Source organism: Hippocampus bargibanti, linkage group LG03, assembly GCF_051943395.1.
Source record: "Hippocampus bargibanti isolate YZ-2025 linkage group LG03, ASM5194339v1, whole genome shotgun sequence".
NCBI classification, from domain to species: domain Eukaryota; kingdom Metazoa; phylum Chordata; class Actinopteri; order Syngnathiformes; family Syngnathidae; genus Hippocampus; species Hippocampus bargibanti.
The window spans coordinates 26,917,823-26,934,344 of NC_142736.1; the positions used below are offsets into that span (position 1 = coordinate 26,917,823).

Genomic DNA, 16,522 nt, shown 5'->3' on the forward strand with positions numbered 1-16,522 from the left:
CTATTAAACATTTTTCTGATGTCAGTTATGTCTTTATGTCCCTTTTTATGTCCCTTTTTCATTTAATTGCGTAAAGAAGGCGATTGATCTTTACGCCATATACATCATGCTTGTAGTTGTAGTTGTAGTTGTTTGTGATATTTTTTTCAACTCATTCACTGCCAGACATGCAAAAATGTGTCCTTTCCAGTGCCAGGGTTTTTGTCACTGTCACTTATATGCAAGGACCCACAGAATATTGAGTTTTAGGACTACATAAACTTTCAATAATGCGTTATAAACCCTAGACTCTCTTCTTTCATCAGACAAAAAGAGTTAATTCCTAGATTATATGGGTCTGGAGTTATATGAACTTCAAGCGAGGGCGGCTGTCCAAAACACAATAATAACCATAAATAAAATGCTAAATAAAAAAATAAAAAAATTACAGTTAACTGTCACCTTTATGATAGATGTTAAAGTATGTTGGGTCATCAGGGAATCAGCGTGTTGCCTCTCGCTCGCTACCGCTCACATTTCTGTTGTGGTTGCCCGCCACCCCAACCCCACACTCCCGCCCTGCAATCTTTTTCAAACTGCCAGGTATTGTCTTTGTTGAGGCAAGAACCTCATCAAACCTCATCATTCGCTTTCACCTCTGACAATTGGGAATTTGTCAAACAACAATTTTAACTGCCTTCTTTTTGCCAAAGCAAGAAACCCAATGAATGTCGGCAATCCAAAGTAGCTGGCATCAAAGGTGTTATGAGTCCATTTTTTTTTCTTTTCTGCCTGCCAAGTATGTGGTGGGTTGTATCAGCATGTTTACCACAGAGGAAGATGTGAGCAAACGGCATATTCATGCAACAATTCCAAACTCAAATTGTGCATTGCTGGCTGATGCAGGCTTCATGAGCTGGTTTCAGGTGGTTCGAAACAAAGCTTGGCAAACGTTTTTTCTGCCGGAGGAGTTTTTGAGTGTGCGCCCTATTGGGCTGGCTGACGATAGCAACGACATGCAGTACAACAATTGCTTTTGCAGTGCGGCAAACACAGCCACAGGCCCCATTCAGGCACTTTTTATGAAAAGAACTCAGTTTTTATGCTACGATTTCAAAGGGATTTAGCCTGAAAATGATAAAGGTATGATAAAGGTTGCTATTTTGTCACTTAAAGGACAACCGACGTCTCCGGACAAGTTGTGTCCATAATTTGTAAAATGGCTTTAAATGATTTCCACTTAGCGTATTTTACAAAGATTCCACCGCATATAGCGATATTTCACGTTTTAAGACTCGCGCTGAATATTCAGGAAGTCTTGTTTTTGAGTTGGTGACGAGTCCGTACGTGACGTCACGAAAGGAACGCCCCTGACCGAAAAAAAGACGCATTGTAGCGGTCCTTGCATTACGTCAATGTATTTTGCTGTACATGTTTGGTCTGGAGGCCTCGTGTTGCACCCAAAAGCCGCCAGAAGGCCAGAAAAGGGCGTCCAAGCGCCATATAAGGAATTTATCAGCCTGTGTAAACGGAGGTGGCCACAGGATGTCGCCATTTTGTGCCTCTGTTTTTGGGTGAGAGATTTTCCCCCAATGTTGCCTCAAAATGGCACAAATAATTTCTTTAATCGATTGCAAACATGTATGCTTTCCTCTTCAGAACTATTTGAATCATATTCATCACTGATGTGGAACAAGAAAGCATATTCTCCAAATGTGAAGACATTGTTTTGATTCACTAGCAATGCAAGATGTCTTGGCGTGACGTCACGAACTGGGGGCGGGACTTTCTGAAAATGCCCAATTCGCAGCTCAATTTTTTGCAGATTTTTGACACTTTAAGTCATTTTTATTGGTGTTTTGCATTTCACTAAAATATCATACTGCGTGTTTTGGGTATTTTAGATGCTATAAAACGTTTTTCTGGTGTCAGTTAAAAAACTAAAAAGTGACGTTGGTTGTCCTTTAAAGGGTTGATATCGTTCCAAACTATTCCAAGGTTAAATAATTACGGAACACTGCCAGTTTCTTGGCTTGCTGAAATCCTCTGATTTTTATAGGCTGTCTATTGTAAGTTAGCCAAACCCTATTTCACCAGTCCAATATTTAGTCTAACTTTTGCTACCGTATCGACCGGAGGCAGATCCTGAACATCAAGACCACAGACACTTTGCAGGCTGCCTCCTGTCATCCCCGTCATGACAGTGGTCTGGATCTTGTGCGTTGCTAATGGAGGAATTCATTTCGCCGTGTCTCTTTGGCCCTTTCCTCGTCCTTATCTGGGCTTGCTTTCATTTTGCCAGCAAATGGGTGTTCCTGCTTCTTGCTTGCTTCCACTTTTGGAACCAAATTCCAAATTAAAAAAAAACATGCAAAAGAACAATAAAAAGCTTTCTCACTTGTGGAGGCAGCATTTCATCGACTTTATGTGGCACATGGTCACCTCATCCAGTAGTCCACCTTAGTATGAAATTGTATCCTTTTGTTGAAGAAAATCAAAAAGAATGATTAATATATTGACACAAAAATAATTTACTATTTTTTTAGTCAAACAGAAGTATGATGTATATATAAATATATCTCAGATCCCCGCTGCCACCTACTGTATAGGATGTGAAATTTCAGCCATGCATTTCACACCTAGGCCTTCTGTGGTGCTACGTCTGAATCAATCCAACCATTAATAATGCGACTGCGATTCATGGTGTGGTGTGATTTACTATAAGTCCACTAGAGGCTACCGTTCGCCAGGAAATAAGGCCTGCGAAAATCAGAATCAGAAAACATTTATTTGTCCCACAATGGGGAAGGCCTTGGTGTCGCGAACTCGAAATATGATTGGTTAAAGCAACAGTTTGATCAACATTTATTTTATGCTACAGGGCCCGCAGAACTGATTGTGAAGGCGTTTAGGTAGATTTCTGACCATTGTGATTGGTGAAATGCTTAAATACGAAAGCACACGTGTGGAAGCAGCGCAACAGGGGAAAAGTAATGAAAGGAAGCTGAAAGACATTTTTTATAAGAATTCATGGACAAAATATAATTCACATTAGTCCGTGATTCACATATTTTTAGGCCAGCAGAGAAGGCCTTGCAGGCCCTGACGCCCCACCACTGATATCTATGTATTTATATATATACGCGTACAGTCAAGCCTCGGTTTTCAAACATCTCAGTTCTCGACCCAAAATTGCAGTTTTTTTATGCCTCGGTATACAACCAAAAATCGGTTCTCGACCAAACTGAGCGCACCTGAATGCACCACTCAACTCCCCTCTGCTTCCTTATGCGTCACTTCCTTGTGTTGCGTTTCATTGTGACTGACGCATTAGCTTTGTGTAGCGTTCCATTGTGAGCAGGTATGTTTGTATTGTTCAATCACGATAAAAAAATCAAAAATAAAACAACAGACATTGATTACGTTGATTATAATGGGAAATGTTTTGGTCTTCAACCAAATCGGTTTTTGAACCGAGGTTTGACTGGTATTCACATTATGGCAGGGGCTCAAACGCTTGGGGAATGCATTTGTTTCTGCATGACAGTGTGGTTGCGTGATAGCGTTTCAGACAGTATTAGCCAGCTACCTCACTTAGAGACTCTGGATCTTCATTCCACCTTTGGTGAACATGTCATGGGTGAAGAAAACTTGTTATATTACAATAGTGTCAAAGTGCAAAACAGCTAATTGACACTTTCAGAAATAGCATGACAGTTTTTAATTTTTAATTTCACAGTTCCTGTAAAGGTCGGGCATATATTCGAAAGACCATAATAGTTAGACATCCGAGCCAATTTTTCACAACAAAAATGATCCGCCTTTTAACGGACCGCCTGAGTGGTTTCCACATTATCGAACTAAACCCGAGCTTCTTCGTAATACAGTATTTTTTAATAACAATGCCGTCTCCCGCAGATGCGAAGGAGAGATCGGCCAAGAGGTTCTCCGCAGAGGGCGTCTTCAATTACACATCGCTGTTGCTTAGCCAGGAGGACGATATGCTGTACGTGGGGGCCCGGGAGGCGCTCTTTGCTCTCAGCCTATCCGACATCAGCAGGACGAAGCTGCAGAAGAATGTGAGTTTGTCACTGTCCCAGACACTTGCGCACATGCAACGTGTTGCAATATGTTGCAATTGTTCATTACACAGAAAATTACGCAAATAGATTTTTTTATTATAATTCTACTTTTTGTCGATAACATCAGGGGTATTTTTGACATATACTTTGATATACAGTAGATGATTTGAAATGTATTTTTAATCCATACTAATTGTCGTAGAATACTCAACATCAGGTGGGTGTTGACTGAGATGCTATTCTGTTGAAACGCAACCCACAAAATTTCACCGTATGAATTTTTCAAAGCACATGTTCCTGTTTTTTTTCTCCCCATGATTTATTCTGACGCTTTTTTGGCCTTCAGCTGACTTGGGCTACTCCGCTTGGAAAGAGAGAAGAGTGCAGCTTCAAAGGAAAGAACCTCAAGGTGAGATGCGTCAGTACGAGCACATTTTAGCTCAAAATCAGCTGCCGCGACCCTGAACCGATTCATTATGATCGAGAGTATATAGGTGGATAGGTAGGAATTTGACCCTGCGGAGTGTAGTGATTCACATGTGACGGTTCAGACATTCGAGAAGGTGATGGGCCGATAGTTGGATCATAGGTAGCGAAGTGGTTTGCATTTGGGGGCCATACCGATTTATCACATGGTATTGGAACGACATTGGGGAAAAAAAATCTAGCAATTCATTGCTGATTCTTCTTTTCCCTTTTTTGAATACATTAATACATTTCAACATCAAACAGAGAAAATGACATTCATACAATCATCCTACTTTCTGCCAGTTTTTTATATCTTTGTTGTTGCAAATGTTAGCGTAACCCCCAATTTGTATTTTTTTCACGCTTTCAATTTTTACACTGTTGAAAATCAAAATTAAATCAAATCAAATGGGCATTGCACAAAAATGTTGAGCGTGTTGCCACCGGCTTACATCCATTATTTTATTTCAGATTTCGTGGCACCTTCAACCATTATATTTTTACAATCGTCAAGTATCCATGGAGAAATTCTCCCTTTTTTTCCCCCATGTGTATTTGTGCTCCCTTGTTGTTAGAGTAGCTGTTGTATCCTCAGGCGACATGGCCTGTTAGCTGTACGTGTTGAACTGTGCATGTCTGTTAGGTAGTCCTAACTCCAGCCAGTCTACTACAACTTTTCTTCCATGGGAACACTTTTTATTTTATTTTATTTTATTTTATTTTTTTATTTTATTTTATTTTATTTTTTTATTTTTATTAACATTACTAGTATTGTTATTATTAACTATACTATTATTATTAATATTACTATTATTATTATTAGTAGTAGTAGTAATAAAATTTATTATTATTATTATTATTATCATTAACATTGTTATTATTATTAACGTTAAGATTATTATTCATGTTGTTATTATTAGTATTGTTCTTATTGGTCATAGTGGTAATAGTCGTAATAGCATTATTAACATTGTTTAAATATTCTTATTCTTATTATTATTATTAATGTTACAAATATTATGCTTATTATGATTATTATGATTATTATTGCTGTTATTTTTGTTGTTATTATTAATAGTGGTAATGGTATTATTAACATTATTATAATTATTACTAAAAAGAATCATAATAATCACAAATAAAGGGTAATCCCCTCCAGTATTATTATTTAGTTAGTTAGTTACCTATTTATGTATTTGTTTGTTTATTTCTTTGTTTATTTGTTGTCTTATGTGTTCATTTTGATCCCTGATACATTTTATTGTGAGATGTAGTGTATTATTGCAGATTAATTTTTTGGTGTGTTTATGTGCCAAAGAGCTTTTGGCTGTGAAACCCCCCTTCATGTGTTTTCTGCCCCCACCTCTTCTCAACTAGACTGATTGCTTCAATTACATCAAGATTCTGCTGCGTCTCAACAGCACGCACCTGTACGTGTGCGGCACCTACGCCTTCAGTCCAGTTTGCAGCTACATTGTAAGTCTTCCAGCATGTGTTTCACAACCAACCTTAGAATGACAGAATTTCCCACGTCGAACATGATACTGTTGACTTTCAAGTTGCTCTTGTGTCGAAGTCCAATTTCGCACAGGAAATAATGTCAAGTGTGTGAATTTGTCAGAGTCCAACTAATGCCTACATAAATGCGTTCTCAACCATATCGGTGATGTGACATTTTAACACTCTGTCATTGAAGTGGAAAAACAAGTTAACCAATACAGTGATACCTTGGCTTATGAACTTAATTGGTTCCCAGACAGAGTGTGTAAGGCAAAAAGTGTATATCCCAAAAATTAATTTCCCATAGGAAACCATTAAAATGACAATAATCCGTTCCCAGGTCCCTATAAAACATAATTTTCTTCTTTCTAATTTTCTAAGCCTTAAAACTACACAAAATATACCTTATTTTAGGTATAATAAATGTGTTATGGTATTATAATAAACTGTACTGTATAACAAAGTCGTTTTATTTACCTTTGTGATGATCGTTGATGGCTTGATGGAATGGAGTGGCTGGTTTCCTCAGCATTAAGCACTTGATGAGGAACGTAACCTTCTTCTTTCACCATCTGGAGGAATGATCCGTTGTTGGTGCTTTCTCTGTGATAATTGTACTAGATAGACTAGCTGCCTTTGAACTATGAAAGTTGAAACTCTCTCACTGTCGTCTGCCTGTCTCTTTAAAGGACAACCGACGTCACTTTTTTGTTTTTGAACTGACACCAGAAAAACGTTTTATAGCATCTAAAATACCCAAAACACGCAGTATGATATTTTTAGTCAAATGCAAAACACCAATAAAAATGACTTAGTGTCCAAAATCTGCAAAAAATTGAGCTGCGAATTGGGCATTTTCAGTCCCGCCCCCAGTTCGTGACGTCACGCCAAGATGTCTTGCATTGCTGGAGAATCCAAACAATGGCTTCAGATTCAGAGAATATGCTTTCTTGTTCCAAATCCATTGATGAATATGATTGAAATAGTTCTGAAGATGAAAGCATACATGTTTGCAATCGATTAAAGATAAAAAATAAATTAAAAATAAATTAATTAAAAATAAATTCAATTTATTTTTGCCATTATGAGGCAACATTGAGGGGAGATGTCTCAATGAAAAAAAGAGGCACAAAATGGCGACCTCCTATGGCCACCTCCGTTTCCACAGGCTGATAAATTCCTTATATGGAGCTTGGACGCCCTCTTCTGGCCTCCTGGCGGCTTTTGGGTGCAACACGAGGTCCCCAGACCAAACAAGTACAGCAAAATACATTGCCGTGATGGAAGGTCCGCTACAATGCGTCTTTTTTACGCTCAAGGGCGCTCCTTTAGTGACGTCACGTACGGATTCGTCACCAACTCAAAAACAAGACTTCCTGAATATTCAGTGCGAGTCTGGATAAACGTAAAATATAGCTATATGCGGTGGAATCTTTGTAAAATATGCTCAGTAGAAGTCATTTGAAGCCATTTTACAAATTATGGACACAACTTGTCCGGAGACGTCGGTTGTCCTTCAATGTTTCAACCACCTCCCCTCACTGCTGCGTTCTTGACCAATCACGTGGCTTTAACCGAAGACTGGGGGTGGGGAATAGAGGAAAAAAACAGTCTGCTTCCATTTTGTTGTTACAAGAACGGACTCGTTCGCGAACGACACATCACTCATTGAGGCAGCTCTGTGTTCGTACGCCAAGGTAAAGTTCGTATGCCAAGGTAAAATTTTCAGAAATTAACGTTCGTAAACCGGAAAGTTCGTCAGCCAAGGGGTTCGTCAACCGAGTTATGACTGTATATAATTAAAAACGCTGAAACTAAAATACATGAACACCACTTAGCTTTTGAAGACACCTGAGAACTAAGTGAACTCAATTCACTTCAGAGAAGTTGGGGTGATGGGGGTTAAATGGTATTGCTGCTACTGCTATTTTTGTTCCCATCTGCATGATAAATGACCAAACAAAAAAGCCAAGCACGCCGAGCCAGGCATCTCAAAAGAACAACTCTCCTGCCATGAAGTCTGAGATTACGCATGAAGAGGTTTTGTTAGCCTTTTGGGGCATGTTTTCCATAAAATCAGAGAAGTTCCTCTGTACAGTATTATCTATTTTGGTTTTTGAAGCTTTTCTCTCCCTCCCCTCCATTGCCATCAAAGCGTGACAGGACCCCGCTGAGGCAATTTAGCCAGACAAGCCAACAGGGGGGGCGGGACTACGGCGTTTGCGCGTGTGTGTGTGTGTGTGTGTGTGTGTGTGTGTGTGTGTGTGTGTGTGTGTGTGTGTGTGTGTGTGTGTGTGTGTGTGTGTGCGTGCGTGTGCCCGTGTGTGTGTGCAGTTTCCATTGGCAGACATGTTTTTCTAGCAGAGGAGCACGTCAAGAGTGGACGGTAGAGCAACAGTGGGGTGACATTAACGTCAGCTATGTAAACTTTACCCGTTTTTGACGTCAAAAAGCGAAACCATAACACAGAACGTCTTCTACTGAGGAGGAGGATGGGGGTGAACGCTCCTTTTGTTGACATAGTGCAGCACGGTCTGTCATATGTATCACATGTTTATTTTTATAGCTCTTCTTTTAACAGGCAGACATGAATTAGACAGATAGTCAGGATGTTGATCTCATAAGATTGATTTATGCTCCATGGTTGCACAGAATGGTATTAGATATCCTTCGATTGGATCCAAGACTCTTCCAAATGTGGAAAAAAAAGTCATATGTCTATTGGCAAATATACAATACATATATTTTTATATACTCTGTCAGCTTGACAGCTCCTGCACCAATGCCGTTTTCATTAACCCTTTAAAGGACAACCGACACCATTTTGTTTCCTAACTGACATCGGAAAAGCGTTTTATAGCATCTAAAATACCCAAAACACACAGGCTGATATTTTTAACAAAACGCCAATAAAAATGCAAAACACCTATACAAAGTGTCCCAAAACTACTTCAAAATGACCTCGGAAATGGCGAGCTTCAGAAGGTCCCGCCCCTTTGTTCGATTCACACGATTCACCATCGCGTTATTTATGTGTTTTCCTTCTAATTTCGCCATCAACACGGATGAACACGATGTTTTCAGACCAAACAAAGTACCCAAAATGCATTGTGTGTCGCTTTCTCGGTCAGGGGCGTTCCTTCCGTGACGTGACGTCAGGACTCGTCACCAACTCGAAAACAAGACTTCCTGAATATTCAGCGCGAGTCTTAAAACGTAAAATATAGCTATATGCGGTGGAATCTTTGTAAAATGTGCTCAGTAGAAGTCATTTGATGTGATTTTACAAATTATGGACACAACTTATCTGGAGGCGTCGGTTGTCCTTTAAGACCTGATCCATCAAAGAATAGCCAGAAAATTCTGATTTTTCTCCCTTATATCAAAATCCACAAAAAATGTTGCTCTATTATGTTGTTTATGAAATATTTTTGTATCGCATTTTATACACTGATTAATTAGATGAATGAAGTAATCAAAATAGTGTGTTTGTATTTAGTGAGCATTATGTAGATTACATGTGAAATGACAATTTGAGAGAAATCTTATTTTAAAGCTGTATACAATTTTATCCAGACATTTTAACACAATATAATTGTAATATAAAGAATGAGTTAATAAATATGCATTCTTTCAACGAGCTTTTTAAAATTTGACTTTGTATTTTGATGTTATTCTCACGGTAAATTCCCAAAAACTAGCACTGATTTTCCTGAAAAAACCAAGAGCAGAAAACACTGGGAGCAACCATGTTGGAAATGACCAAAACCAAACTTTATCTTCCTGTAGAGGGATGACCATGCACCTGAGGGCAGAATACATATATCAGATCACATCCGAAGGTTTTTTTTGGCTGAAAAAATTATTCATGTTGGTGAGATAGAGGTCTCAGAAACCGTGTATCAAATATGATACGAATGCATTATAGCACAGGTGTCAAAGTCAAGGCCCGCGGGCCAAATCCGGCCCGCCACATCATTTTTTTCGGCCCGCGAAAGCAAATCAAACTTGTTAAATTCCATGATGACTGCTAAAATCTGAGCCAAAATTTCCTATTTTTGGATGTCAACCACAATAAAAGTCATTATTCTTGACTTCAGATTTGAAAACGAGTTATTCATTAATTTGCTGTGTGCTCTATATGTAATATTTGAAGGGATTTAAACATTCTAATGGGTTCCCCAAATTCATAACGGCCCTTGAGAGGAAACCATAACTACAATGTGGCCCGCGGCAAAAAATGACTTTGACACCCCTGCATTATAGGGTAAGTTGTCTTCAATTCAATTAAAAGGCATTTGTGGGAAAAAAACTGAAGGAAAACAGATGTTTCATCACTGCATGCTTACAAAGCAAAGCATTAAAGGCACAATTTAAACCATTCGTGTGGTAAATGACAACCTGTTTAGTCACCATCCACACTGCCAGGAAGTCGGACTCATTTGTGTATATTAGCACCCGGGGCCGCTGAGGTCATTGTTAATGGGATGACATCATCACACCATGCCTGTCTGTCTGCAGAACACGTCCACGTTTACCCTGGCGAGGGATGATGTCGGCGAGGTGGCCATGGAGGACGGACGCAGCCGCTGCCCTTTTAATCCGGAATATAAATCCACTGCCATCATTGTCGGTACGCAAAATAAACTTGACAAAAGTCTCCCACTCCTAACCTCAACTCCGCATAAACGCATCCCCAACGGCCCTCATCCTAAACCACAACCAATACTCGAACACTAACCCAAACCCAAAATCCCTAACCCTCTGAACTCATTCACTGCCAATCACAAATTTATTCAGGAATTGAAAATATGACACCATTCCCAAATTTGTTCTGGTTTTGTTTTTTCATGCTGGGGTGCTGATAAAGCACTGGCCATGGCCTCTGGCAATCTTTTTTTATTTTTCACAAGGGGGCAGCATTTCCATTTTTACCATGTTTGAACGCTTTGTTCCTGCTTCTGTTGTTAAGGCACGGTATGAACCAATATGTATGCATTGTATTTTGGACAGCTGCCCACATTTCCAGCACATATAACTCTAGACCCATATAATTTAGGAATTAACTCTTTTTTTTCGGATGAAAGAAGAGTCTAATGTTTCTTACGCTGCATTGAATGTTTATGTAGTCCTAAAACTCAATATTCTGTGGGTCCTGGAATTTAAGTGGCAATGACAAAAACCCCGGCACTGCAGTGGATACATTTTTGCAATGGTCTGGCAGTGAATGAGTTAATTTCCCTGTAACCCCCCCCCCCAATCCCTCCTTTCCCTAACCCCCCAAATCCTTCCCCGAACATTACATTTTAGCATTGCAAATGAGTGTCTTCTATTTGTGGTTCATCTTTCAGTATATAATGGGCTGGTTATTAGCACTTGCCTAATCCGCCATTCAGACTTTCACTTTGCAAGCATATAATTCATTTATAATGGATTATGCCTGATTTATTAGATCATCAATTTTCAACATATTACGTTTTTTTTTTAAGATGGTGAGTTGTACACAGGCACAGTCAGCAACTTCCAAGGGAACGAGCCTGTCATTTACAAGAGTTTGGGCCAAGGAACTGCACTGAAGACGGAAAATTCTTTAAAATGGCTGCAAGGTAACGTCTCAAGTCACCCTCAAACCACTTGATTATCAAGGATATTTTATTTTAATAGCATATTTGCCTCAAAGTGCAGACGTCATGGGTTCAAATCGGGGCTTCTGGCTTCTTGTGTGGAATTTGCATGTTTTCCTCCCACATTCTCCACCCCCCAAAAATGTGTGGTAGGTTGTTTGAACACTCGTAATTGGATTTAAGTGTGACTGGATTGTATTAGCCTTTGGATTGTATTAGCCTTTATTAGTCTCTCAGTGGAGAAATTGACATTTCACAGCACCAAAGTGATGATAGTAAGAGGAATGGAAGAAGTATAAAAACAAACTACAGGACCTGCTGTAAAGACAGCCACTCTTGCGGTGCCATCTTGAAGTCAAAACAACAACAAAAAAACTAAATAACAAAATAATATGGCAACACAAAGACAAAGGCATTCAATCTTAAGCACTTTCTGCACACTCTTTGTTGTATAAGCCAGTTTTAGATGAAAGAGGAGACGATCAAAACATCCTTTTTACTAGTGGATCCAAGACATGGTGAAATGTGCACGTCTGCTACAGGCTAAATTTTGAAAGCAAACATGAAGTTGTAAGATCCATTGACAAAAAGAGACTGTCTCACATCTCTCATTCCACGTAAATCCGCTTCAATTCCAAGTTGCGGCAGTTCCCCATACGCATCGGCTGACACTCCTTTCTTCTCATCACGGACTCCTCAAGCCAGGCATCCATCCAGCCGCAGACAGTCCTTTCCGCTGAACACAACGGGGCTGTGAAAAATGCTGCCCGTTACAGGCGCAAAAAAAAAAACACAATGGCCCCAGAACTGTCCAGCGATGACACTCAAATGACACCGACATTCCTCCCAATCAAAAACTGTGTGGTAGGTTATTTCAGACCAAGTGCTGGCATATTCATGCTAATGAAAAGGTGCTACCCGCTCAGCAGTCTCCTCCTTGATGAATGTCGCGGCCAAACATGCTAAAAAGACAACCCTTATCCATTCCACATGATGCAAATAACCTAAAAGTGACAACAAAAATCACAATTTGAACAGTACATTTGAAAACTTGTTTGTTTGCATGACCTGTGATTGGCTGCAGATCAGATAATGGATGCATGGATTGATTTATTTCAACAAAACACAATGATTTTGTTTTGGATAAATGATCAAGACAATAGCTTGTGTCTTGAAAAACTTGCAAGTATGGTCATTTGTATCTAAAGGCACCACATTATTTTGGATTGGATTGGATTGGATTGGATTGGATTGGATTGGATTGGATTTGCCTTTATTAGTCTCACAGTGGAGAAATTTACATTTCACAGCAGCAAAGTGATGAAAGGAATGACAGTAGAAAAACAAAATACATGAGCTGCTGGAAAGGCAGCTCATTTTGGTTAGATTTTGACCGGATAGCAGTTTTTTTTTTTTTTTTTTTTTTTTTTTAACAAAGGCGCTGACCTATACAGTGATACCTCGGTTTACAAACTTTTCGGTTTACGAACGTTACATTTATGAACAATTTATCTTGGCATACAAACTTTACCTTGGCATACAAACTTTTTTCGTACACGGAGCTGCCTCAATGAGTGATGTGTCGTTCGCGAACAAGCCCGTTCTTCTAACAACAAAATGGCAGCCAACTGTTTTTGTCCTCTATCACCCACCCCCAGTCTTCGGTTAAAGCCATGTGATTGGTGAAAAATGCAGCAGTGAGGTGGGGTGGTTTAAACATTAAGGAGACAGGCAGACAACAGTGAGAGAGTTTCAACTTTGATAGTTCAAAGGCAGAGTATAGACTGCAAGGTTAAAATATCCCTTCAATCAGACTCCACAAACAACCCGCACCAGCCATCTGTACACTTGATATAAAAAGCTATTAATCCAGCTAAACATAACATAATTGATGAGGAACTAGATACAATTATCACAGAGAAAGCATCAACAAGGGATCATTCCTCAAGAAGGTGAAAGAAGAAGGCTATGTTCCTCATCAAGTGTTTAATGCTGATGAAACCGGCCACTCCATTCCATCAAGCCATCAACGAACATCACAAAGGTAAATAAAACGACTTTGTTATACAGTACAGTTTATTATAATACCATAACACATTTATTATACATAAAATAAGGTATATTTTGTGTAGTTTTAAGGCAAGTAGGAATTTATGTTTGATGGGGACCTGGGAACGGATTATTCTCATTTTAATGGTTTACTATGGGAAATTAATTTTTGGGATACACACTTTTTGCCTTACACACTCTGTCTGGGAACCAATTAAGTTCGTAAGCCAAGGTATCGCTGTACTTGTGTTGAAACAAGGCCTGTATTATCCATGATGTATCTGTCCGACTGAGCAGGTGAGCGTTCAGAAGCAGTGCTCATTAGCAAGGAACGCATGCAGAGCGGACAAGGCTCCCCTTTAAATGGCTGACTTCTGTCAGTGGGCACACATGCTCTTCGTAAATGCTTTGCCAAAGCACACCGCGTGCTGTGCGCAATTAAGGCCTCTTTTGTATTTGAATCTGTCTGTAATTCATGCTGATGAGACATCTGAGTGCAATTACAGCCAGGGTTTTTTTAAGCTTCATCTTCTCTTTCGGGACTGACTGACTGACTGTATTGTTATATTTTGCAACTAAAGCAATGTCGAGGCTATCAAGGCAAACCAAAGTGATCCATGTTTTTGTTTGTTTTACTCACTTTTTTTCCCCCAACAGATCCCATCTTTGTGGGCTCGGCTTACATCGAAGAGAGTCAGCCAATAGGGAACCCCGTGGGCGATGATGACAAGATTTACTTCTTCTTCAGCGAGGCGGGGAAGGAATTTGACTTCTTCGACAACACCATTGTGTCCAGGATCGCTCGCGTGTGCAAGGTAAGACGATACCTGGTCGGCTGCACACGCACAAAAAAAAAAAAAAAACTCCAGACGCAGTCTCCAGCTGTCTTTGTCTTTAAAGGACAACCGACGTCACTTTTTTGTTTCTTAACTGACATCAGAAAAACGTTTTATAGCATCTAAAATACCCAAAACACGCAGTATGATATTTTTAGTCAAATGCAAAACACCAATAAAAATGACTTAAAGTGTCCAAAATCTGCAAAAAAAATTAAGCTGCGAATAGGGCATTTTCACATAGTCCCGCCCCCAGTTCGTGACGTCACGCCAAGCCGTCTTGCATTGCTGGAGAATCAAAACAATGGCTTCGGATTCGGAGAATATGCTTTCTTGTTCCACATCCAGTTATGAATATGATTCAAATAGTTCTGAAGAGGAAAGCATACATGTTTGCAATCGTTTAAATAATTTATCCCATGCCATTTTGATCTCATTGGGGAGAAATGATCACCAGAAAAGAGGCACAAAATGGCGACCTCCTGTGGCCATCTCCGTTTCCACAGGCTGATAAATTCCTTATATGGAGCTTGGACGCCCACTTCTGGCGGCTTTTGGGTGCAACACGGTTTTCAGACCAAACATGTAGAGCAAAATACATTGACGTGATGGAAGGACTGCTACAATGTGTCTTTTTTTCGGTTAGGGGGGTTCCTTTAGTGACGTCACGTACGGACTCGTCACCAACTCAAAAACAAGACTTCCTGAATATTCAGAGCGAGTCTTAAAATATAGCTATATGCGGTGGAATCTTATTAAAATATGCTCAGTAGAAGTCATTTGAAGCCATTTTACAAATTATGGACACAACTTGTCCGGAGACGTCGGTTGTCCTTTAAACGTGGGTAGAATTGCCACTCAAAGAGGGGTGGGACCATCCCACATTGGAACATGTAAGAAACGCGATGGAAATGGTGCATCATTAGCTTTTTCTGTCTAACTGAACAAACTTATTTTCAATATATTAAAAAGAAAATCATTCACCGCCAGTCATGTGCAAAAATGTCTACTCCAGTGCCAGGGTTTTTGTCATTGTCACTCAAATTCCAGGACCCACAGAATATTGAGTTTTAGGACTACATAAAAATTCAATTCCGTGTAAGAAACTTTACTCTTTTCTTTCTTCAAGAAAAAACCAGTTAATTCCTAAATTATATGGGGTTGAAGTTATATGAACTTGAAATGAGGCCGGCTGTCCAAAATACAATGCAATACATATACAGTATATTGGTTTATATAGCGGGCGGCCCGGTAGTCGAGTGGTTAGCACACCGGCTTCACAGTGCAGAGGTTGCCGGTTCGCGTCCCGGTCCAGCCTCCATGTGTGGAGTTTGCATGCTCTCCCAGGGCCCGCGTGGGTTTTCCAATTGCAGCATTATATTGTTTGGTTTTATTCGTAAACAGTCCTGGACACAATACAAAGTCACTCATCATTAAATCTCTCTCTCTCTCTCTCTCTCTCTCTCTCTCTCTCTCTCTCTCTCTCTCTCTCTCTCTCTCTCTCTCTCTCTCTCTCTCTCTCTCTCTCTCTCTCTCTCTCTCTCTCTCTCTCTCATTCAATGCAAAATCTACTTGGCTTCTTTTGTGGAAAGGTGCATTCTGTGTGCTTGTTGCTCACCAGTGCTGCTAATATGCACATTGGTTGGGGGTTGGAGAAAGAGTGGGCAGGGATGGGGTTGGGGGGGGAGGTGGTTAGCATGAAATCCAAGCGACAGTTTAATGACTCACTCCTGTTTGGCTTTGGCGCTCGGCTGGCTCCTCCATTAGTCTGCGTTTTGTGTATGGAAAATGACTGTGAAAATAACCCCAAACCGTGTCTCTCTCCAGTGATCTTTTATTGCACTGGAGGCAACGTATTGACTTGCTGCTTTATGCGGGTGCTTGATTTTATTCTCTCGATAAATACTTTGAAGCATCAATGCACTGCATTGTAATGTTGTTTTTAGTATGCATACATTGCTGTGCAGGTATTTTACGATCCGAA

General features: G+C 39.9%; 1 protein-coding gene across 2 annotated transcripts in view; it reads left to right on the forward strand.

Moving 5' to 3' along the window:
* LOC148900863 (semaphorin-4B-like) overlaps positions 1-16,522 on the forward strand; it is an 89,064-nt gene that overhangs the window by 54,617 nt on the left and 17,925 nt on the right. For both annotated transcript variants that reach the window (XM_088992876.1, XM_088992875.1), the window contains exons 3-8: positions 3,898-4,058; positions 4,408-4,470; positions 5,907-6,005; positions 10,551-10,662; positions 11,519-11,635; positions 14,360-14,517. In XM_088992876.1, the coding sequence (XP_088849002.1) occupies positions 3,898-4,058; positions 4,408-4,470; positions 5,907-6,005; positions 10,551-10,662; positions 11,519-11,635; positions 14,360-14,517 (710 nt within the window). The remainder of the gene's footprint in view (positions 1-3,897; positions 4,059-4,407; positions 4,471-5,906; positions 6,006-10,550; positions 10,663-11,518; positions 11,636-14,359; positions 14,518-16,522) is intronic.